The following is a 23,086-nucleotide window of genomic DNA, read 5'->3' on the forward strand; positions in this document are numbered from 1 at the left end:
ATTAGACATCTCACTTAAGAACAAGAACTAAATTCTAAAATTCTATAGTTCTGTCAAAGGAACCCACCATCAGCCCACCACTACCCATTTCGGTTCTATCACTGCTCTCCGGGAATACATGATGACAGACTGCTGATGCCCCAGATTCTAAAACCCAATTTTAGTGGCCCATGTAACAAGAAGAAATTACTACATGAGTACCATGCATATCAGCTTTCCGTGATGATGAGAACGTGTACTAACATTTGCATGCTCTCAAGTTTACAAAATTCAGTTCCATCTACTACTTTGCTGTGAGACAGTGGAGCTCATCATTACCACGCTCATGCAAGGATTTACAAGTGAGGAAACTGAGGCTGGCAGCGGAGAAATGACTTGTCCAATGTCACCCAGCTCATACGTATGGGAGCCAACTCTGACTTTCAACTTCTTGATCTGATTGCACTTTGTACTTGAATATTGTGGCACTGGTTCAATGCATTTAATGTTGGCCCTGGATAAGCCTTGGGGTTACCTTTTCGGTTTCTAAAGTCTCAACATGAATGCCTTTGGGATACCTAAAGAAAAGAAAGAAAACATGATTATCAGTAGACGAGCTAATGACAGCTAAGACCCTAAAGGACTTTTAAAACAACTTTATAGCTATAATTTCATTACATCAGTTTTATTAAGTATGTAATAAATATTACCACAAGGAAGACTGTAGAGTAAGCCTATTCCATAATATTTCAGTTTCCAAATGTTTCCCTATCTCTGCTTTTAGAATACAGCAATGTATCTGATTTCAAATTAAGTTTTTAAGACTTAGGCAGTTTCTGAAATGTCAGGCATCATATAATACAGTCAACACATTACCCCACAGTCGAATCTTGCTTCTAAATGTCACAATGCTTACTTCCTAAGTGAAGAATTTTGAAGGTCTCTTTGGATGGTCTGGGGCACACAGGGGAGGTTTGAGATGAGTAGCTCTGTGGTAAGCTGCACAGTAGCTGGCATCTGCCAAGGAGAGGGATCTGGAACCCATGGGGAGTGTGTTGCAAGGATAACATGAGAGGAAAGGAGCCTGATCAAATAATAATGGCCCTTTTCCTAGTCTGGTCAAAGTAAATTCCCAGTGTACATGCCACTGGCAGATTCTAACGAAAGAACAAAAACCCCAAAGTCAAGTGCAAATATCCATCTGTCCAATCCTGACATTCAACTGCTAAGTTAAGAGATTCACTTGAAAATATAATTAAACTAATGGAAATACCTCCAGAAAAAAACACATACAAAATTTTGGATATTATTTCAGGAGATTCACAGGCATCCTGAAACCCACCCATGGTCTAATCCCTGCTTTAGAAAAAGCATTCGCCTTTCATTTAATCTAATTTATTTCAATATTTCTTATAAACAGCAAAAATATGAAATTAAAAATTCTGTGTACGATGCTACTAAAGTATAGTAAAGAAGGCAGCCTAATATAATTAAATATTTTAAGCTGCATAAATTAAAAAGTTAACTTAAATGACAAGAATCTAAATAAAAATTATCCTGTTTCAAAAAAGAAAAACAAAGAGCATTCACCTGAGTATTTCCCAGGTCTTAAAGCCAAATCTTTATCATATACCTTCAAAGAACAAAAACAATACTACAATTTAGGATTCGCCAAGTTGATCATTAAAAGAAAACTGTAAAGCCTTTACAGCAGCTACTAAGAAGCAAGAGCAAATAAATTAAGCAGGTATTTAACCTAAGAAACTGGGGGGAAACAGTAATAAAATGAAGCACTGCCCAAGAACATGGTATGGTCAAGTCACCAAAACCAGCAGAACATCAAAAATGAAATAAAGGCTAAAAAACTGCATTTAATTTTTTAATTCTGGGTCCCTCACAGAACCCTCATGTATAATATAAACACTTACTTCCAGCTCAAAGTCTGATATATCAGTTTTCTTTGGAACCTACGAAAACAAGTGAAAAGGTATTAATTTGTGATCATTGAAGGAAAATTCAAACTGACCAAGCACTGATTGGGAAAGACCGTATCAGTTTTAAAAGAGGCTTCATTAGAAGTGACAGTTAACATGCAAAAGAGAACAGAGAGGATGCTTGAGGTGGGAGGATTCCTCACCACTTTTCTTCATCAAAATGCTCTTTACTGGGACTTCCCTGGTGGTCCACTTTTCAATGGAGAGGATTCGGGTTTGATCCCTAGTCAGGGAAGTAAGATCCTATATGCCGAGGGGCAATTCAGCCCACACGCCACAACTAGAGAGATGCACTCAAGCTGCAACCAGAGAAGCCCGTGTGCCACAACTATGTCACCACACAGTCTAATTAATGAATTGAACATAAAAGTGAAAGTTGCTCAGTCATGTCCAACTCTTTGCAACCCCATGGAACAGTCCATGGAATTCTCCAGGCCAGAATACTGAAGTAGCCATTCTCTTCTCCAAGAGAATTAATGAATTGAAAATGCTCTTTATCACTGCTATTATTATACTGCCTTTATAGGAGAGGCAGAAGTCCTTATCCAACCAAAATATTACCTCCTGTGGTTGTATGAAGAGAATTTTAAGTAGACAGATGCATTAACACTTCTGTGAAGCTAGTCACAAAGTAAAAGGAAGGAAAGCAGGCTGTTTCAGTTACTGACTCTTTGAAACACCGATGCTTTTTACTGCAGAGAGAAATGAAAAGGACAGAAATAGCCTAACAATGGACTCTGCTCTTCCGAAGCCTTTCTGTATGAAGCACACATCAAGGCTACAATAGTTACACCACCCTTGGGCATGACTTAAAGCAAAATTACACAACAGTTTTCTTCCCTCCAGGACAGGACAAAGCACTCATTCAGTCTCAATATACCATGGTCCCCACTGCGTTAATGCTAAAGTTAGTGCTGAAATCCTGGGAACATACCTATAATAAAAAGACTATTTATGAATGTTTTTAAGAGACCAAAGAGAGCACATGCCAGAAATCATCTACCTTTCCCGAAAAAGAACAAGTGAAAATATTCAAGGCAACTGACCCAGTACATGGCTCTAAATCCAAGTTCTTGTTTTCTTCACTTTGTAATAAATCTTCTATTTTCTCTCTGAAGAATTAGAATAAAAACATGACCATCAGGATCATTAAAGAATGAAGCTGTCAATCAACAGAACCATCATACTCAAAAGCAATAACGTATGACAATGTAAATTTGCCAAATCATAAATTTTTAGTTCAGTAAAGCTTAAAATACTTTACTTTGACAGATTCTTGTTGTCATTGTTATTTTTTTTTTTTTACATCTTCTTCCTCTCTCTGGTATTTTTTTTTCTGTTTATTTATTTTACTTTACAATATTGTATTGGTTTTGCCATACACTGACTTGAATCTGCTATGGGTGTACATGTGTTCCCCAGCCTGAATTTGTCATTGTTATTAATGAGTTAGTGACAACTTCTCAAGAATTCATCGATACAAGTGATTTACATTTTTACTTTCCTAGTACAGTAGTTTTGTTGTTCAGTCACCAAGTCATGTCCAACTCTTCTCGACAACATGGACTGCAGCACTCCAGGCCTCCCTCTCCCTCACCATCTCTCAGAGTTTGCCCAAGTTCATGTCCACTGAATCAGTAATGCCATTCCACCATCTCATCCTCTGTCACCCTCTTCTCCTTCTGCCTTCAATCTTTCCCAACATCTGGGTCTTTTCCAATGAGTCAGTAGCTATACTGATAACTAACTGAGCAAAACCAGATGCTCCTCCCGTGGCACATGTGCTTGTCAGAAACTTCACCACAACAGAAAAACAAACATGGATATGTTGCAATATCTGGATGGGCCTCTGCTTTCGGGGGAACAGTGGCTGTCAGGCCTGTGGTCCACACAAGAGGTCTGCGCACTTGCCAAGGCAGTCTCTGGCCTGGTGACACATTGCAATTCTGCGCACAGTACAGAGCTCAATTTACAACTGACAGTAGATGGTTGGATGGCATCACCAACTCAATGGACATGAGTTAGAGCTAACTTTGGGAGACAGTGAAGGACAGAAAAGCCTGGCATGCTGCAGTCCATGGGGTCGCAAAGAGACAGACACAGCTTAGCGATTGAACAACAACATGTAACACAAACTCAGGTATGCCACAATTAAATCCTACCCTCACATCACACTTCTGTGTGTAGCACAAGCCTGAGATACAGGCATCAATCCTGCCCCAAGACACACGTCTCACCGCACGTCTGGTTTCAGTTTAGAACTTACACCACTTGGTCAATAAACTTCTTCTGATCGTCAGGAATTGTCACGGGACACTTTGAAGTGTTGGGAGACGTGTAGGACAGAGCACCTGCACCGTTGGACTGTGAACGCTTCTCATCATACTGCTCTCTTAACTGTCTTTCTTCTTCCTGGTTTAAGTACGGAATTCCTGAACAGAATTTTTAAAAGTGTGCATTAACAGAGGTCACTGTTTATCATAAAAAATTTTGTAACAAACCACAGAGACTAAAAGACTCGGGAAAGACCATATTTGACTACAGCTCAAAAAAAAAAAAAAAAATCCAATGGAAAAAGCAAGTGATTTTGAAACGTGTATGTCTATTTCCTTCATTCCATGTGCTCGTTCATTCATTCATCTCTCAGGCTGTGACTTGGCATGCACACTGTGCCAGGCACTGTACCAGGCACCAATGAGCTAATGATGAACAAGGGGGATGCATCCTGCTTGCTAGTGAAGGGAACACCTTAGGACAACCAGAGAAGGCCACCGGGCAGGAGGACCCAAAAGGTGAGCATGGATCAGACATGCAAGAGCTGGGGGAAGGGTATTTCAGGCAGGGAACAGGCATAAATGCCTAAAGGACAGAAACGCTTGGACTGTTCCACAAACAGTTCCAGAAGAAGGAAGCTGTAAGCAGGAAAACGGAGTAATGTCAGGCTGGACAGAATGGGGCAAGATTACACGGGCCCTTAGCGGCCACGGTAAGAATTTACTTATTCTAGGAACAACAGGATACTATTGGAAGGTTTTAAGCACAATAATCACATTATCTGCTCCATATTTTCATGTGCTTTTTAAAAAATATTTATTTATTCATTTTTGGCTGCACTGGGTCTTCGCTGCTGCACACAGGCTCTCCCCAGTTGTGGACCGCAGGGGCTACTCTCTAGCTGCAGCGCACACAGGCTCTAGAGCTCACTCAGGTTCAGTAGTTGTGAGGTGCCCGCTAGCTGTCCTACTGCATACGGAATCTCCCTGGACCAGGGATCAAACCCATGTGCATTGCAAGATGGATTCTTAACCACTAGACCACCACAGAAGCCCTGCTCCATGGTTTTAAAAGACCATCTGGACTCCTATGAGAATTGAAGTAGGGAGGTCAGCCAGAAGGAACTGTCCACTGTGGTTGTCCAGGCAGGAGATAACCGCTTAGATCAGAGATCAGTACACCTTTCCTTAAAGGGACAAACAATAAACATTTTAGGCTTATGGGCCATATGGAGATCTCTGTGGCAACATGAGATGTCAACATCTTTCTAACATGAAAACAGCCATACACAGTGGGTAAATAAATGGATATGGTTGTCCCAATAAAGCCAAAAGCTACCTCCTGGATATATTAAATCATCTAGGGATATACATATAAGTGAAGAGCTACAAATAAAAGCCTAAAGCTCAGGAGAAAGGTATTGAGATACAAATTTGGGTGTCATCAGGATGAAAGGGGGCATTACAAGTCATGGGACAGTTAACGAACTGTGGAACAAATGATGAAGTTAGAAAAATCATCATTTGTCAGCAACAATAATTGTCTCAAGCAAGACTCATCAGATCAGATCAGTCGCTCAGTCGTGTCCAACTCTTTGCGACCCCATGAATCGCAGCACGCCAGGCCTCCCTGTCCATCACCAACTCCCGGAGTTCACTCAGACTCACGTCCATCAAGTCAGTGATGCCATCCAGCCATCTCATCCTCCATTGATCCCTTCTCCTCCTGCCCCCAATCCCTCCAGCATCAGAGTCTTTTCCAATGAGTCAACTCTTCGCATGAGGTGGCCAAAGTATTGGAGTTTCAGCTTTAGCATCAGTCCTTCCAAAGAACACCCAGGACTGATCTCCTTTAGAATGGACTGGTTGGATCTCCTTGCAGTCCAAGGGACTCTCAGAGTCTGCATCAGAGTCTTTTCCAATGAGTCAACTCTTCGCATGAGGTGGCCAAAGTACTGGAGTTTCAGCTTTAACATCGTTCCTTCCAAAGAAATCCCAGGGCTGATCTCATTCAGAATGGACTGGTTGGATCTCCTTGCAATCCAAGGGACTCTCAAGAGTCTTCTCCAACACCACAGTTCAAAAGCATCAATTCTTCGGCGCTCAGCCTTCTTCACAGTCCAACTCTCACATCCATACATGACCACAGGAAAAACCATAGCCTTGACTAGATGAACCTTTGTTGGCAAAGTAATGTCTCTGCTTTTCAATATGCTACCTAGGTTGGTCATAACTTTCCTTCCAAGGAGTAAGCGTCTTTTAATTTCATGGCTGCAGTCACCATCTGCAGTGATTTTGGAGCCCAGAAAAATAAAGTCTGACACTGTTTCCACTGTTTCCCCATCTATTTCCCATGAAGTGATGGGACCAGATGCCATGATCTTCGTTTTCTGAATGTTGAGCTTTAAGCCAACTTTTTCACTCTCCACTTTCACTTTCATCAAGAGGCTTTTGAGTTCCTCTTCACTTTCTGCCATAAGGGTGGTGTCATTTGCATATCTGAGGTTATTGATATTTCTCCCAGCAATCTTGATTCCAGCTTGTGTTTCTCCCAGCCCAGCATTTCTCATGATGTACTCCACATACAAGTTAAATAAACAGGGTGACAATATACAGCCTTGACGAACTCCTTTTCCTATTTGGAAACAGTCTGTTGTTCCATGTCCAGTTCTAACTGTTGCTTCCTGACCTGCATACAAATTTCTCAAGAGGCAGATCAGGTGGTCTGGTATTCCCATCTCTTTCAGAATTTTCCACAGGTTATTGTGATCCACACAGTCAAAGGCTTTGGCATAGTCAATAAAGCAGAAATAGATGCTTTTCTGGAACTCTCTTGCTTTTTCCACGATCCAGTGGATGTTGGCAATTTGATCTCTGGTTCCTCTGCCTTTTCTAAAACCAGCTTGAACATCAGGAAGTTCACGATTCACATATTGCTGAAGCCTGGCTTGGAGAATTTTGAGCATTACTTTACCAGCGTGTGAGATGAGTGCAATTGTGAAGTACTTTGAGCATTCTTTGGCATTGCCTTTCTTTGGGAATGGAATGAAAACTGACCTTTTCCAGTCCTGTGGCCACTGCTGAGTTTTCCAAATCTGCTGGCATATTGAGTGCAGCACTTTCACAGCATCATCTTTCAGGATTTGGAATAGCTCAACTGGAATTCCATCACCTCCGCTAGCTTTGTTCGTAGTGATGCTTTCTAAGGCCCACTTGACTTCACATTCCAGGATGTCTGGCTCTAGGTCAGTGATCACACCATCGTGATTATCTGGGTCATGAAGATCTTTTTTGTACAGTTCTTCTGTGTATTCTTGCCATCTCTTCTTAATATCTTCTGCTTCTGTTAGGTCCATACCATTTCTGTCCTTTATCGAGCCCATCTTTGCATGAAATGTTCCTTTGGTATCTCTGATTTTCTTGAAGAGATCCCTAGTCTTTCCCATTCTGTTGATTTCCTGTATTTCTTTGCATTGATCGCTGAAGAAGGCTTTCTTATCTCTTCTTGCTATTCTTTGGAACTCCGCATTCAGATGCTTATATCTTTCCTTTTCTCCTTTGCTTTTCGCTTCTCTTCTTTTCACAGCTATTTGTAAGGCCTCCCCAGACAGCCATTTTGCTTTTTTGCATTTCTTTTCTATGGGAATGGTCTTGATCCCTGTCTCCTGTACAATGTCACGAACCTCATTCCATAGTTCATCAGGCACTCTATCTATCAGATCTAGGCCCTTAAATCTATTTCTCACTTCCACTGTATAATCATAGGGGATTTGATTTAGGTCATACCTGAATGGTCTAGTGGTTTTCCCTACTTTCTTCAATTACAGTCTGAATTTGGCAATAAGGAGTTCATGGTCTGAGCCACAGTGAGCTCCTGGTCTTGTTTCTGCTGACTGTATAGAGCTTCTCCATCTTTGGCTGCAAAGAATATAATCAATCTGATTTCGGTGTTGACCATCTGGTGATGTCCATGTATAGAGTCTTCTCTTGTGTTGTTGGAAGAGGGTGTTTGTTATGACTAGTGCATTTTCTTGGCAAAACTCTATTAGTCTTTGCCTTGCTTCATTCCGTATTCCAAGGCCAAATTTGCCTGTTACTCCTAATTGAAGAAGTCTGATCAACATTACAAACACCAAAAGCTGCACAACAATATGCATGTACTTAATACCAGCCAACTGTATACTTAGAAATGGTTAACAGATGATGTACGTGTGTTTTGCTAAAAGTAAAAAGAAAAGCTATAATCATCAGTAACTCGGCTCACTGGTGCCACATTCTCCTGATATGATGTACTGAGCAGCACACATCTGCAGTATCTCTGCCCGAGACGAATGGATGCCTGTAGACTTGGCTGAGGAAACATCAAAAAAGTCCCAATTGAGGGGCATGCCACAAACTAGCCTCCGCTACAAAATATTGTCAAGGTACTGAAATCAAAGACAGACTGAGAAATTGTTCTGGATTGTAAAAGAGCAGAGAGATACGACAGCTTAAGTGCAGCATGTGAGCCCAGACTGAATCTGGATGGGGAGTAGTTGTTTTTCTCTTTTAATCTAAGTAGCAAAACTTATATACATTAGGTTTGTAAATGAGGTAACAGTCCTGAAGCAACATCCATTTCCTAATTTGGATTACTGTCCTGTATAAAAGAAGGTACTTGTTTTTAGGAAAATGCACACTGAAGTAGTTAAGAATAAAGAAATGTTATGTCTGGAACTTACTCGAAAATGGTTTGGGGGGAAAAATTATACACACGCATGTAATTCAAGAAAGGACAACAAGGCAAACAGTATAATGCCAACATTCAGGAAACTGGAAGGCAGGTAGGTATTTTGGCAACATTTATAAAGCCTGAGATTATTTCAAAATAAGAATTTAATAATAAAAAGTAAATGAAACCATGGAATGTATGAGACTAACATTGAAGCCAGGTGAGACGAAAAAGAGTCAGTCAGAATGCGGAGGAGTCCAGAGGGAGGCAGGAGGAAAAGCACAGAACGAAGAGTCTGAAAGCCAGGGGAGAGCGTCAGGGGAGGAGGGCGCAACATCCGCCCGGTCAAATTCCGCCACAGGCGGAGTGAGGACAAAAAAGGATCCACAAGGTGTGAGATCCTGGCATATGACCCAACCTCAAGTCCGAGGAGGGCTGAGGACAGCAGACCGGCTCTGGCGGGTGAAGAGAAAACCAGAGGGGAAAAGTCGGAAACAGCGAGAGCAAACACCCCATTCAAGATGCCTTCCTTCGAGTGGGAGCATCACAGGCCAGAAGGGACGCTGGGGATGTGGAGTCAAGTGAGGAGGATGGGTTTGCTTTGCTTAGAGTTATTCTGAGATAGAGATATTCCCACAGGCGTGATTCATCTTCACGTGCCACCTATTCCTTTGGTGGTCGGGTGAAATCTACAGGCCCTTCCTCAAAATGATGTTCTCCAATGCATAAAATAAAATACACAAGATTATAAAGAAAAGCAGTTATACTGAAATAGTTACCAAGAACTTTTTTTTATATCTATGATATAGTAATATAAGATACCAGCTTCCTGGTCAACATATGAAATTAAGAAGACCTAACGGCAGGGACTTCCCCACCGGTCCTAAGGCTCTGTGCTCCCAATGCAGGGGGCCCGGGTTCAACCCTTAGTCAGGGAACTAGATCTGGCATGCCATAGCTGAGTTCACAGCTGCAATGAAGATCGAAGAGTCCAAGTGCTGCACTAAGATGTGGTGCAGCCAAATAAGTAAATTAAATACATAAATTTTTTTAAAGACCTAATGGCAGGTGAAATAACTATGATAACTTCAAAGTACTGATGAGGGCAAACAATATTCAAGATATCTCCCAAAACGAAAATGCCATTTGAAGATACCTAGGATTTCACTTGAGGACAAACTTCCTGCTACTGCTAATGTGGCTGGGTTGTTGCCTACATTCCTAACAGAAGAAATGAACAAATTCAGTTAAAGGTTAGACAAAATATAGATGTCAACTCCTCACCGCCTTCCCCAGATTCACAGACTCCGGAACTCTATCTATGGCAGGAAAGCGGCCCATGGACTAGATTAAGGAGCTCTGCACTAAAAGAATGTTTACAAAGGTTGATGGTATGATCAGCAGAAAAGGGAAAACATCCAGCAGACAGAAGGGCAAACCTGAAGAGCCAGTGCCTGACACAGAGGGAGGGACTAGCCCTCTAAAGACACCTGTGAAAAGGCCGGGCCCAGGCTCGGCGGGGAGACCTGTGGGTCTGGTGGTAAGAACACAAACTGGCTCTTGCCTGCTGGCTTCTATTTTCATTGAGGCATGACCAGCAGCTGAGAGGGAGGCCCCAAGAGAGATGGTAAAAATACTGATATTGTAGAAAGTCGGAAAGGGAATTTCTAAGTCAGAGAAGTAGGATTTCTGAGCATGATGGAGTCCTTACTTGATGCTAGTGCTCATAAATTTAAAGTGACAAATGAGCTCAGGTATGTCCCATTCTACTATAATACGCAGATGCTCAGGAAAAAAGACAGTGAACGATCAGAACCAACTAAGGCTGGGACTTAGCTACTGCTGCTGCTAAGTCGCTTCAGTCATGTCCGACTCTGTGCGACCCCATAGACAGCAGCCCACCAGGCTCCCCCGTCCCTAGGACTTAGCTAGACGAGTTCAGTATGTGGAGAGGAGCAAGGGGAAGAAGAAAGGATAATAATGGACCAGGTGGACAAGGAGAGAAGTCTAGACCAGAGAGTAGAAGGTAACTGACAGTGAGAAAGCAACGGAGATCAACCAACTGCTGAAATGAGGTAGCCAAGTGGATGTGAAGGACGAGAGGAGGCGCTGTCAAGGAGAAATGATGGAGGCGGGCACAGTGCCTGCTGATAAGACCCATGATGCCACTAAAGGAGTGGACAGCTAAGGGGAGGCAGAAGCGAGGACTGCTGACCACCCGGGACCAGACGTGACAGAGCTTTTGCAGGTGCTCTGTGTGGATGCTGGAGTCATCTGAAAGGAGGAGAGAGATAGGAATAGACAGCAAGATGAGCCAAAGTCTAGGCTTCTGGTGAAGGCCATGCCCAGGACGTCAGCAGAAGGGGGACGGCGGAGCTGGTTACACAGCCCTGGTAAGAGCCGTGGCTCCTGTGAAGAACTCAGATGGACTGAAGGTGGCGGGCCTACTGCCCGGCTGCACAAGCAGAACTGAAACCATCTGTGCTTGGGAGAATGGTGACCGCAGTCACCTGGTTCCACTTCAGACAAGGAAGTCAGAGGTACTTCCAAGGAGACTGCCAGAAAGAAAGGTTCTGGCATGCGCAAACCCTAGAGTGGAAAGATTTAATAAGGAAGAGAAGTGAAGGTCTGGGTCAGATTTAAAGCACAGGGATAAGAGCCTCAGTAATAACAGATGGCCTGGGAGCCCTGATGGAGTTGTGACTAAAATACTCCAAGGTCTGAGTACAAAACTAGAAAATGAAGCATCCTCCTATTTAGCTGTTTCTCTCCTTCTATGAAAATAAAATCCTCAGGCTGGAAAACACATTCATAGGAATCTGGTTAAAGTAGTTCCTTCAAAACATTTCTGCGATAAGACTTCCCAGATGGTCCAGTGGTTAAGACTCCATGCTTCCAATGCAGAGGGCACAAGTTTGATCCCTGGTCAGGGAACTAAGATCCCACATGCCACACAGTGCACCAAAAAAAAAAACTGCACACATTCCATCATAGTGCTCTAATTACATGTGGAATTTGTATTTTATAGTGGCTTTCAGAGTCAAGCATGAGCCACAGGAAATAAAATTACTTTGTTATACCCAAATTGTGTTATCCAGTGGGTTTACCCACTAGGTTAAGCAGTTTGGATTCAAAATTTTTTTAGCACTTCCAAAAATCAAAATCATCAGTAGATATGAAGACGCAGCACCACTGAAGCAATTAACAAATAACATGACATGGTCCTAAAGACCCTACAAGGAGATCATGCTGAGGGAGAGAGACTGTAGTTGAAGTCTATGTTCTAGAACCTTTGCTGAGAAATATCTCCTTCCCTACCTTACTCAGTAACACATCCACCATGGCAAAGAACATAGTTTACAAGAATAATTAAGTGAAAAGTAGTTACTGACCTTAGAGCAGCAGGCATTTAATACTGCTGGGACCAAGACAGGCTTAGAGGCTTTCCCAGGCACTTTCCAGGAAATAAATGAATGGAGGAAAAAAAGCCACTCTGACGTGCTTGAACATCCAGGGTTCATTAATTAAATATTTAACAATCACCTCTCTGAGGGATCGTGCCTTATGCTGGGGATAAGGACTAGGACTTGGTCTCCCCACCCCGCCAGGTTGCTGGTCAGCACATCACACCAGCAAGTTAGCCGTCAGAAATGAATTTTTTCCTCCAAAGACCATCACAGTGTTACTGAAACATGGCTGTTTTTGAAAATGCGACACTGCAGCACTTGTCTCAGTGAAAGATAACAGAGACACATACCCCACAGGGAGTCTGCCAGACGACTGAGTCATACCAGTAACAGCACAAGCTCCACTCAATGAATCTGGGGACTCAAGAGGCCTCATTAGAGCTAAATGAGGCAGCAGCTCCTCTCCTGTGCCATTCATGCTTGACCAGGCCTTCAATAGTGGGGCACAATAAAAACTTTAATGGCCGCATAGGCTGGAATGGAAATCCGAGACTCTGTCTCAGATAGTACGCACAGAAAGATAATTCTCAACCGAATCCAGATTTACAAGCTCTGAAGAGAGGTCACATGTAATCTTACCGTTGCGAAAAACTTTATTAAAATCAAATCCTTGGCTTGCTAGAAAGTCAATGCTTGAGCTCTGAAACAAGAGTAAATAGAACATGCATTTCAGTGATGTTCATGGCAGGTGTGTGAACAGAAGCAGAGAAATAACTCTGGGGAGTAAATGAAGGCAACCAGGCAAGGGGGCAGCATGCCACGGGTCAGAGGACAAGGGGTTTCTACTCCACGGCTGCTGAACTGTCCATTCATTCACTTCAACTATCTGGGCTTCTCTCCTATAGTTTATGAGAGAAATATCCTTTGTTACCCAACATTTAAGAAAATTTTACTTGGTGAACTTATATTCTCCCAACAGGAGGAAACTCCTGAATAAAAATTAAATGTATTTCTATTATCTCACCCCAGGTTCAAGTTTAAGGGAACAACTGTGCAAATTATAAGGTATCAATATTCACTTCAACTTAGATTCTAGAAGCCCAAAATCTTAATTGGATGTTCTTTACATTCAACATAATAATACAGAAAAATTCCCAGTAAAGAGACTTATTAAACACGTATTTCAAAGTCAAAATATAAAAGTAAAGGTAGCAAAAATATCAAGTAACAATACACAAGAATGGGAAAAATTTCACAAAGTCCTTACTCAACTGACTGAAGAGTGGAAAACATCACTGAGCTTCTCTAATTTTATTCTTGTTTTAAGTCAGAACAGCCTTGTCTAACTCAATGAAACTATGAGCCATGCTGTAAAGGGCCACCCAAGACGCAAGGGTCATGGTGGAGAGTTCTTCACAGGAGAAGGGAATGGCAAGCCACTCCAATTTCTTGCCTTGAGAACCCCATGAGCAGTATGAAAAGGGAGAAAGATATATGACACTGAAAAAATGAAATTCCCAGGTTGGTAGGTGTCCACCATGCTACTTAAGAGGAGTAGAGAAATAACTCCAGAAAGAATGAAGAGACTGAGACAAAGAGAAAACAATGCCCAGCTGCGGATGTGACTGGTGATGGAAGTAAAGTCTGATGCTGTAAAGAGCAATATGGCATAGGAATCTGGACTGTTAGGTCCATGAATTAAGGTAAATTAGAAGTGGTCAAACAGGAAACAGCAAGAGTAAACTAAAGAGCCTCCTGATGAAAGTGAATGAAGAAAGTGAAAAAGCTGGTTTAAAACTCAACAGTCAAAAAATGAAGATCATGGCATGATCTTTTGGCCTCCAAAATCACTGCAGATGGTGACTGCAGCCATGAAATTAAAAGACACTTGCTCCTTGGAAGAAAAGCTATGATTAATCTAGACAGCAAATTAAACGGCAGAGACGTTACTTTGCCAACAAAGGTCCATCTAGTCAAAGCTATGGTTTTTCCGGTAATCAGGTATGGATGTAAGAGTTGGACTATAAAGAAAGCTGAGTGCCAAAGAATTGATGCTTTTGAACTGTGGTGCTGGAGAAGACTCTTGAGAGTCCCTTGGACAGCAAGTCCAAGGGAGATCCAACCAGTCCATCTGAAAGGAAATCAGTCCTGAATATTCATTGGAAGGACTGATACTGAAGCTGAAACTCCAATGCTTTGGCTACCTGATAACAAAGAATTGACTCATTGGAAAAGACCCTGATGCTGGGAAAGACTGAAGGCAGGAAGAGAAGGGGACAACAGAGGATGAGATGGTTAGATGGCATCACGACTCGATGGACATGAGTTTGAGCAAGCTCCGTGATTTGGTGATGGACAGGGAAGCCTGGCGTGCTGCAGTCGATGGGGTCTCAAAGAGTCGGACATAACTGAGCAACTGAAGTAACTAAATTCAGAACAGTTAAATCTGACCCCTTATAGAGCCATACTTGATGTTACACCATCAGTCTAGACTGAGGATGCTCTCCTAGTTCCAGTAAGCTCATTACCGTACTCACTTTAGAGATGCTGCTGAAGACAACGTCTTCTACATTAATGACTTCTTTATGATAACAGAGGGCTTCCCTGATGGCTTAGATGATAAAGAATCTGCCTGCAATTTTAAGGAGACCTGGGTTCAATCCCTGGGTCGGGAAGATCCCCTGGAAGAGGGCACAGCAACCCATTCCAGTATTCTTGCCTGGAGAATTCCATGCACAGAGGAGTCTGGTGGGCTTCAGTCCATGGAGTCACAAAGAATCAGACATGACTGAGCAACTAATACGATGATAACAGAAAGGGAAATGTCTTAGGGTCTCTAATCTGAGGAAAGCTGAACTGGTCCTGAGTCCTGGTCCGTTTTGATCCTTTGGGCCACAGAACTGATGGTGTGTTTCCCCCTTGTCTTGCCTGGTAGGAAGCTCAGAGACAAGCTTCTGAGGTAGGCCAAAAGTAAGACTTTCTTTGGCATGAATTCTGTGTTCTAATCATAACACAGTAATCACACCCTCATTTTTCTTTTCTTCCAATTTTTCACTTACTTATTTTTAATCTTAGGTTAAAAAGTTTTATATATTGTATATACTTTTATGTACTTTATGTATCTTTATTACCTGACACAAGTTTTTTTAAAATATGAGCAACTTAATCAAATATACATAGGTATGTGCATGCACGCACACACACACATACACACACACACACACAGATACAGGCACATCATTTTCTATCTGTCCAGGTTTTCTGTGGTGTGAAGTAAGCAACCATTTCCCCTATATCTTCCCTTTTCATCCTGTTCTGAAATAAGACCAAATGCCTTCTGACTTAGGCCACAAGCCCCTCTACCTTCCATGCCTGAGTATTCTTATAACTCTGCTCCCCTAATACCCATCACTGACAGAGACACCAAAAGATGGGTTATGGAAAGGCATTTTTACTCCTCCTGTCACTAGACTCCAAAATATCCTAACTTTCTTCTTTAAAAATCAGAGTCAGAGATCACGTATCCCCTTTTTGAAGCTATTTATTTTTTACTCAAATAATACTCTTTAGACTGCACCAAAAAATCTACTCTGTGCAACTGAACTTCAAGCCTTTTAAAATGGTAAATTTTAGGTTATAGATTTTTTTTTTACCATAATAAAGAAAAAACACTTCAAACCAAAAAACTTTATTTGTAATATACTAAACACTATCTTTGGTCTGTCCTAAATGTACCATTTTCAAGATTCAAAAGATAAGCATAGATACTAGGGGGGACAATTTGAGGCATCTATCAAAATTTTAAATCTGAAAGTTCTATGACTCATTAATTCCCCTCCTGGGAAAGCTATCCGATAAAAACATTCCTGGAGTTTAACCTGAAACTTAGTCTCTAAGTCTCTCTAGACAACCTAGAAAGGTGGGATGGGGTCGGGGAGGGAGGTTCAAGAGGGAGTGGATATATGTACACTATGACTAATCCATGTTATTGTACGGCAGAAACCAATACAACATTGTAAAGCAACTATTGTCCGATTAAAAATAAATTTTAAAAATAGCTTAAAAAACATATGTTGATTCAGCCAAAAAAAAAAAAATTCCTATATACAACCAAGACACATGGCACATGGACACTGACTATAGCACTGTTTAAAATAGGGAGCCACTGGAAAACTTTCCAATTCCAATTAGATCAATTATAATACATCTGTATTATGAAATATGAACTGTGTTAAATGGAAAATGCAAGTTATATAAAATATGAATGTTATGACTGCGTATATTAAAGGAAAAACCCCAAATTGTGTTTGTGTGTGTGTGTGTGTGTATACATACGTAGACACAGCAGTATACGTATATATGGCACAAAAGGAGTGAAATGGGGAAAGAAGCGGCATGGGGGAAGAGAGGCTATTTACAAAAAAGAAACATGTTTTACTCTATAGACAGTTGCAGTGTCTTGACTTTTCACGACCATGTATGTATTTTCCTCCATGAACTCAACTACAGATGTTCAGCCAGAAAAAAGAACAGAAGAAAAAGGAAGTGAAGACAATGTAGATGCTTTGCAATTCACCTGGATGGGCACGTGCTCCAGGAGTGTGCATGGCTCACAGGAGGTCCATTCCTCCACATCCTGCCTAGTGTGCATGGATCACTGTGTGTACAGATACTTAGTTTTCAGGTAGCATAGTAAGTTGTTTTGCCCCCCAATTCTCCCTGCTTTAAGGATAATAATAGCTTTTCAAGATCTATTTTTAACCAGACACAATCTTCACCCTACTCACTGACTCTAGAAGCTAAGTTCCTTTTAAGATGCGACTCTGCTGTAAGACAAAATCCACCTTAGATGGAGGACCAGAAAAAAAATTCAGAGATACAATCATTTACCTTACCCATACAATTGCCAAGTTTACTTACTATGTCTCAACCACTTCTCTGCCTTTGTTTTTCCAGAATAGAGAACTGTACCATTTGAGCCCACTAATCTCTGGCCTGTCTTCAAGTCTATGATGTTTTTCTTTTTTTTTAAGGAGTGGCGGGCTATTAGAACTGTATGAAGTGTTCCAGGTATAGTCACAGGATGGTTTTGTATGATGGGTAGGGTTCTTCTGATCTGTCTCCAGTTGATTTCCTAGAATAACTGTGTTTGTGTTGGTCTTTTAGAACACACTGTCATCCCTAAGATGTCCCACTGCCACTGTGTGCATTTGATTAATCCCTGGCTAAAACCAGGGAATCCACTTTAAGGAACTATCTTTTGCTGCTACCACTGGAAAACTACATCCATACAAATGTCCAAACTGAACCTATCTTTCTCAGAGAAAATCTACAAATACTGTTTAATGAAGTATTCTATATGCAGGTGACTGGTAAATAGTTGTTAAATGAGGATGAGATGGTTGGATGGCATCACCGACTCAATGGACATGAGTTTCAGTAAACTCCGGGAGTTGGTGATGGATAGGGAGGCCTCGCGTGCTGCAGTCCATGGGGTCACAAAGAGTTGGACATGACAGAGAGACTGAACTGAACTTATTACAAGGTAAAGAAATATCAACAATGGTTTATCTGCTAATTTAAGAAAAATGCTGGTTACAAGACTAAAATTACCTTCTCTCCAGCTCCTGACATACAATGAATGCTGTTTCATTTGTTTACATCCTCCCTTATTACAGAGAGAATCTGACATGACTCAGTCACTCAGAAGCCTACCCTCTAGGCTTTCTTAACTGCATTACTACTTAGATGCAGAAAAAGGGACAGACGGGAAGACTCAAAGGAACCAATGTTACTGGGGAGAGAAGCTCAGGCATAAGATTCTAAGGAAGAGAAGACCAAAACTCAGGCTTCATCACATATCCATATGATAGACACTAATTGACATTCTCCTTATCAGTGGAGATCAATGATCTCCTTATCCATTAATCAGATTATTAAGAGAGAAAAAAGGGGAAGCTGACATTCACTGAATGTCCACCAGATCAGCTACAACTCTGAACTGGCTGTTCTAAAGGGGACCCTCCCTGTATCCTTCCCTTGGCTCATAAAGTCAGCCCTCTCCTCCTCAGTAGGTAACAGTGGTCTTTTTCTACCCTCTCTTTCCTAACTGGTAAACTTGGGAAAAGAAACTGAGCACGTATAACTTAGCCCCTTCTGGCTTCCCTGGTGGCTCGGACAGTAAAGAATCTGCCTACAATACAGGAGACCTGGGATCGATCCCTGGGTCGGGAAGATCCCCTGAAGAAGGGCACAGCAACCCACTCTAGTATTCTTATCTGAAGAATCCCATGGACTGAGAACCCTGGGGGCTACGTTCATGGGGTCGCAAAGAGTCAGACACAACTGAGTGACTATACTTTCACTTTCACTTCTAGGCTTGCTCTTTTCAAAGAGGATACACACATATTCTGCTCCTCCAGAAAATAAAGGTCTACCCTTGGAGAGGCATGCAGTGAGGACGGGGTGGGAAAAGACCTGCAGGTCCTGATCTGTAGGTTCAGTTCAGGGTAAGACAAAAAAATCCCCCAAAGAGCTACACTACGAAGTCATGGTCTCAAATTCAGCTTTACTTATAATAAAGTTCATGTTCCCATTTCCCTCTGCCTGTCTCTCACATCTTATTCCTTAACTCCTCACTCTCAGGTCAAAGGAAAGATGGGAGTATGATTTATTTATAACCCTAAAACTGAAGGTCAGTGAGGTAAAGTGATTTGCCCAAAGTGCAAAGTTGGTTACAGAACCAAATTTTAAAGAGAATTCTGATTCCACGTTTCCACACAGCTTCATCAGGGACTCATAACAGAAGAAAAAAAAAACAACTCAATTATACTACTAACCTGACAAACAAATTTGACATCTGGTGAGGATCTATTGAAGGGTTTCGGGAAAACATAGAAGTTAAAAGACTTTGTTATATACCTAGAGAAAATAAGATAAGAGGAGACTTAGGGTGTTAAATTATGCCATGACAAAAGAATTCCCACCACTTGTTAAAACAACCTACTTTGAATCTGTGTAGTCATACTTAAAAGTGCAAAGGCCAAACTGAAACAGCAAAAAGTCCATGGAATGCTGGAAAAGGGAAATAAAATATCTGTCAAAACAGTGCTGTATAGTCGACATTGAGCAACAGTATTTGCAATGAGGTAGGTTTTCTGATTACTCTACTTGACTTTGGCAGAGTACTTCTGATCCAGATTACAGATTATCTATCAGAAGCACTATTAATTTATATACATTTCTTAATATTTTTCCCAACTAAGCACTTATGCATCATCCAGAGCATCATAGTAAACCCATTTCCAAATGATTAAAATAACCACATCATATTTCCTGTAAATCAAATTAACAATGAAAATACTAAAATTCCCCAAAATGTTTTCCAGCAAACAATTATTTTTGCTGTTGTTTTAAACACCACTAAATATAATTTCATAACTGGGGTTGAGAAGTTAATAAACAAGTTTGATGATTTTATTCCTCTATAATTTAACATATGCAAGACCAATATGGGAAAAAAAAAATAAGATTTTTCTAGCACACCCACTTACCTTTTTAAGCTTCTGATACCTTTCTTCTGGAGTGTCAAAACCATTTGTTAATGCGGTGACTGAAGGTCCATCGCTGATTCCTAGATTTTAAGAAAAAAAGTTTTAACCTATTAGTAAATGCTATTGGAAAAATGTCAGTCAACTATTTAATGGCTCTATAATTTCATATTTTTATGAATTAAAACTAACTGGAAGTGCTCTTTACTTCACTTTTTCAAAATTAGCATGAATTTTGCAGGCTAACAAGCCAAACCCTATAATAAAGAATTCAGAAATACAAATGTTTCAATTTGAGAATGGATAGTTTCAGTATCTAAAACAGATTTCAAATAAAGAAAACCCTACAGATAATCTCACCAAAAAATTATTAGAACTAATAAATGAATTCAGTAGAGTTGCAGGATACGAAGTTAATATTCAGAAATCCACTGCAAATTTCTATACGCTAATAACAAACTATAAAAAAGAGAAATTATAAAAACCATCCCATTGACAACTGCATCAAGAAGAATAAAATACTTAGGAATATATTTAACCAAGGTGAAAGACCTATCCTCTGAGAACTGTAAGACACTGGTGAAAGAAATTGAAGAAAACATGAATAAACAGAAATGTTCATGAACTGGAAGAATTAATACTGTTAACATGCCTATATTACCCAAAACAATCTATAGATTCAATGTAATCTCTATGGAAGGAATGATACTAAAGCTGAAACTCCAGTACTTTGGCCACCTCGTGCAAAGAGTTGACTCATTGGAAAAGACTCTGATGATGGGAGGGATTGGGGGCAGGAGGAGAGGGGGACGACAGAGGATGAGATGGCTGGATGGCATCACTGACTCGATGGACGTGAGTCTGAGTGAACTCTGGGAATTGGTGATGGACAGGGAGGCCTGGCATGCTGCGATTCATGGGGTCACAAAGAGTCAGACACGACTTGAGCGACTGAACTGAACTGAACTGATGGCATTTTTCACAGAACTAAACAAATAATCCTAAAATTTGTATAGAACCACAAAAGACCCTGAACAACCACAGCAATCTTGAGATACCACCTCACATCTGTCAGAATGGCTATTCTCAAAAACACAAGAAATAACAAGTGTTGGCGAGGATGTGGAGAAAAGGAAACTGTCATGTACTGTTGGTGGGAATGTCAATTGGTGCAGACACTATAGAAAACGGTATAAAGCTTCCTCAAAATATTAAAAATAGAATATATGATCCAGCAATTCCACTTCTGGATATTTATCAGAAGAAAACAAAAATTATTTTTTCTTCAATAATTCTAACTGAAAAAGATATATGCATCCCTAAGTCACTACAGCATTATTTATAATAGCAAAGATAGAAGCAACTTAAGTGTCCAAGGATAAATGAATGGATAAAGATCCTATATATATGTAAAGAAGATGCTATATATATGTGTATATTTATGTGTGTGTATGTGTGTATATACACACATATATATGCATACATGGGGCTTCCCTGATGCCTCAGATGGTAAAGAATCTGCCTGCAATGTGGGAGACCAGGGGTTGAGAAGATCCCCTGGAGAAGGAAATGGCTACCCACTCCAGTATTCTTGCTTAGAGGATTCCACAGATAGAGGAGCCTGACGGGCTACAGTCCATGGGATTGCAAAGAACTGGTGTAAAGAAATATTACTCAACCATAAAAAAGAAAAAAAAACCTTGTAATATGGATGGACCTAGAAGGTACCATGCTACTACTACTACTAAGTCGCTTCAGTCGTGTCCGACTCTGTCATACCCCATAGACGGCAGCCCACTAGGCTCCCCCGTCCCTAGGATTCTCCAAGCAAGAACACTGGAGTGGGCCGCCATTTCCTTCTCCAATGCGTGAAAGTGGAAAGTGAAAGTGAAGTCGCTCAGTTGTGTCCGACTCTTTGGGACCCCGTGGATTGCAGCCTACCAGGCGGATTGCAGCCTACCAGGCGCCTCCATCCATGGGATTTTCCAGGCAAGAGTACTAGAGTGGGGTGCCATAGCTTCTCTGCTAAGTGAGTGAAATAAGTCAGACAAAGAAAGCAAATACTGATGATTTCACTTACTGATGCAATCTTTAAAAAAAAAAAAGAAAGAAAGAAACAGAAGGATACTTATTGATACAGAGTAAACTGATGGTTGGGGGGGTGGCGCAAATAGGTGAAGGGATTTAAGAGGTACAAACTTTCACTTATAAAATAAGTAAGTCACAGCACAGAGAATATAGCCGATAATATAGCTGACAAGAACTTTGTATGATAACAGATGGTAACTAGACTTAGCTAGGTAACCAATCCATAATGTATAAAAATATCAAATCACTATGTTCTACACTTGAAATTGATACAATTGGTTGAATATAATTCAGTAATTATAATTATATACAATTATATATATATATAACTGCTGCTGCTAAGTCGCTTCAGTCATGTCCGACTCTGTGCGACCCCATAGACGGCAGCCCACCAGGCTCCCCCGTCCCTAGGATTCTCCAGGCAAGAACACTGGAGTGGGTTGCCATTTCCTTCTCCAATGCATGAAAGTGAAAAGTGAAAGGGAAGTCGCTCAGTCGTATCCAACTTTTAGTGACCCCATGGACTGCAGCCTACCAGGCTCCTCCGCCCATGGGATTTTCCAGGCAAGAGTACATGTGGGGTGCCATTGCCTTCTCCAATATATATAACTATATAATTCAGCAATTATAATTCAGTAATGGATTATGCCCAATAAAAAAGATTATGCCCAACATGGATTCCTTTAGAAAGAGCTGAAGTCTTTGAAACATGTACAATTTGTAGCAAAAATGGCTATCTTTACCAAAACTTGGATACCTTTGATCCAAAAAAAGAACCTTGCAATTGTAACTGTTATACTAATCTAAGTACTAGATACATGTGTACACCCATGCCAAGGCAGGCAATGAACACTTTCATTAATGCCTAAAGGAATACCCTCATTTATCTGCAGAAGTCCAACCCTCAAGTCGGTCACAAAGCACAAATATTGTATGAGTCCTCTTAGAAGAAATGTCTAAACTGGTCAAATTCATAGAGACGGAAACAATGATTGCTAGAGGCAGAGGGGAGGGAGGAGCTAGGAATTACTGTTCAATGCGTAGAATTTCAGTTCTGGAAGATGAAAAAGTTCTGTGGAGATGG

General features: G+C 41.0%; 1 protein-coding gene across 9 annotated transcripts in view; it reads right to left on the bottom strand.

Moving 5' to 3' along the window:
- PARN (poly(A)-specific ribonuclease) overlaps positions 1-23,086 on the bottom strand; it is a 179,348-nt gene that overhangs the window by 155,221 nt on the left and 1,041 nt on the right. For 7 of the 9 annotated variants that reach the window (XR_011564032.1, XM_070779701.1, XM_019987931.2 and 4 more), the window contains exons 3-10: positions 19,918-19,997; positions 19,371-19,438; positions 19,204-19,285; positions 13,004-13,064; positions 4,240-4,405; positions 3,020-3,085; positions 1,908-1,946; positions 515-557 (exon numbers count right to left, since the gene is read on the bottom strand). Coding sequence is in view for 8 of the 9 variants with exons in the window: in XM_070779701.1 (XP_070635802.1) it covers positions 515-557; positions 1,908-1,946; positions 3,020-3,085; positions 4,240-4,405; positions 13,004-13,064; positions 19,204-19,285; positions 19,371-19,438; positions 19,918-19,997 (605 nt within the window). In the remaining variant the exon portion in view is untranslated. The remainder of the gene's footprint in view (positions 1-514; positions 558-1,907; positions 1,947-3,019; positions 3,086-4,239; positions 4,406-13,003; positions 13,065-19,203; positions 19,286-19,370; positions 19,439-19,917; positions 19,998-23,086) is intronic. The other 2 variants (XM_070779697.1, XM_070779698.1) reach the window with 1 other exon arrangement.

The sequence above is a fragment of the Bos indicus genome, chromosome 25 (assembly GCF_029378745.1).
Source record: "Bos indicus isolate NIAB-ARS_2022 breed Sahiwal x Tharparkar chromosome 25, NIAB-ARS_B.indTharparkar_mat_pri_1.0, whole genome shotgun sequence".
In the NCBI taxonomy this organism is placed as follows: Eukaryota; Metazoa; Chordata; class Mammalia; order Artiodactyla; family Bovidae; genus Bos; species Bos indicus.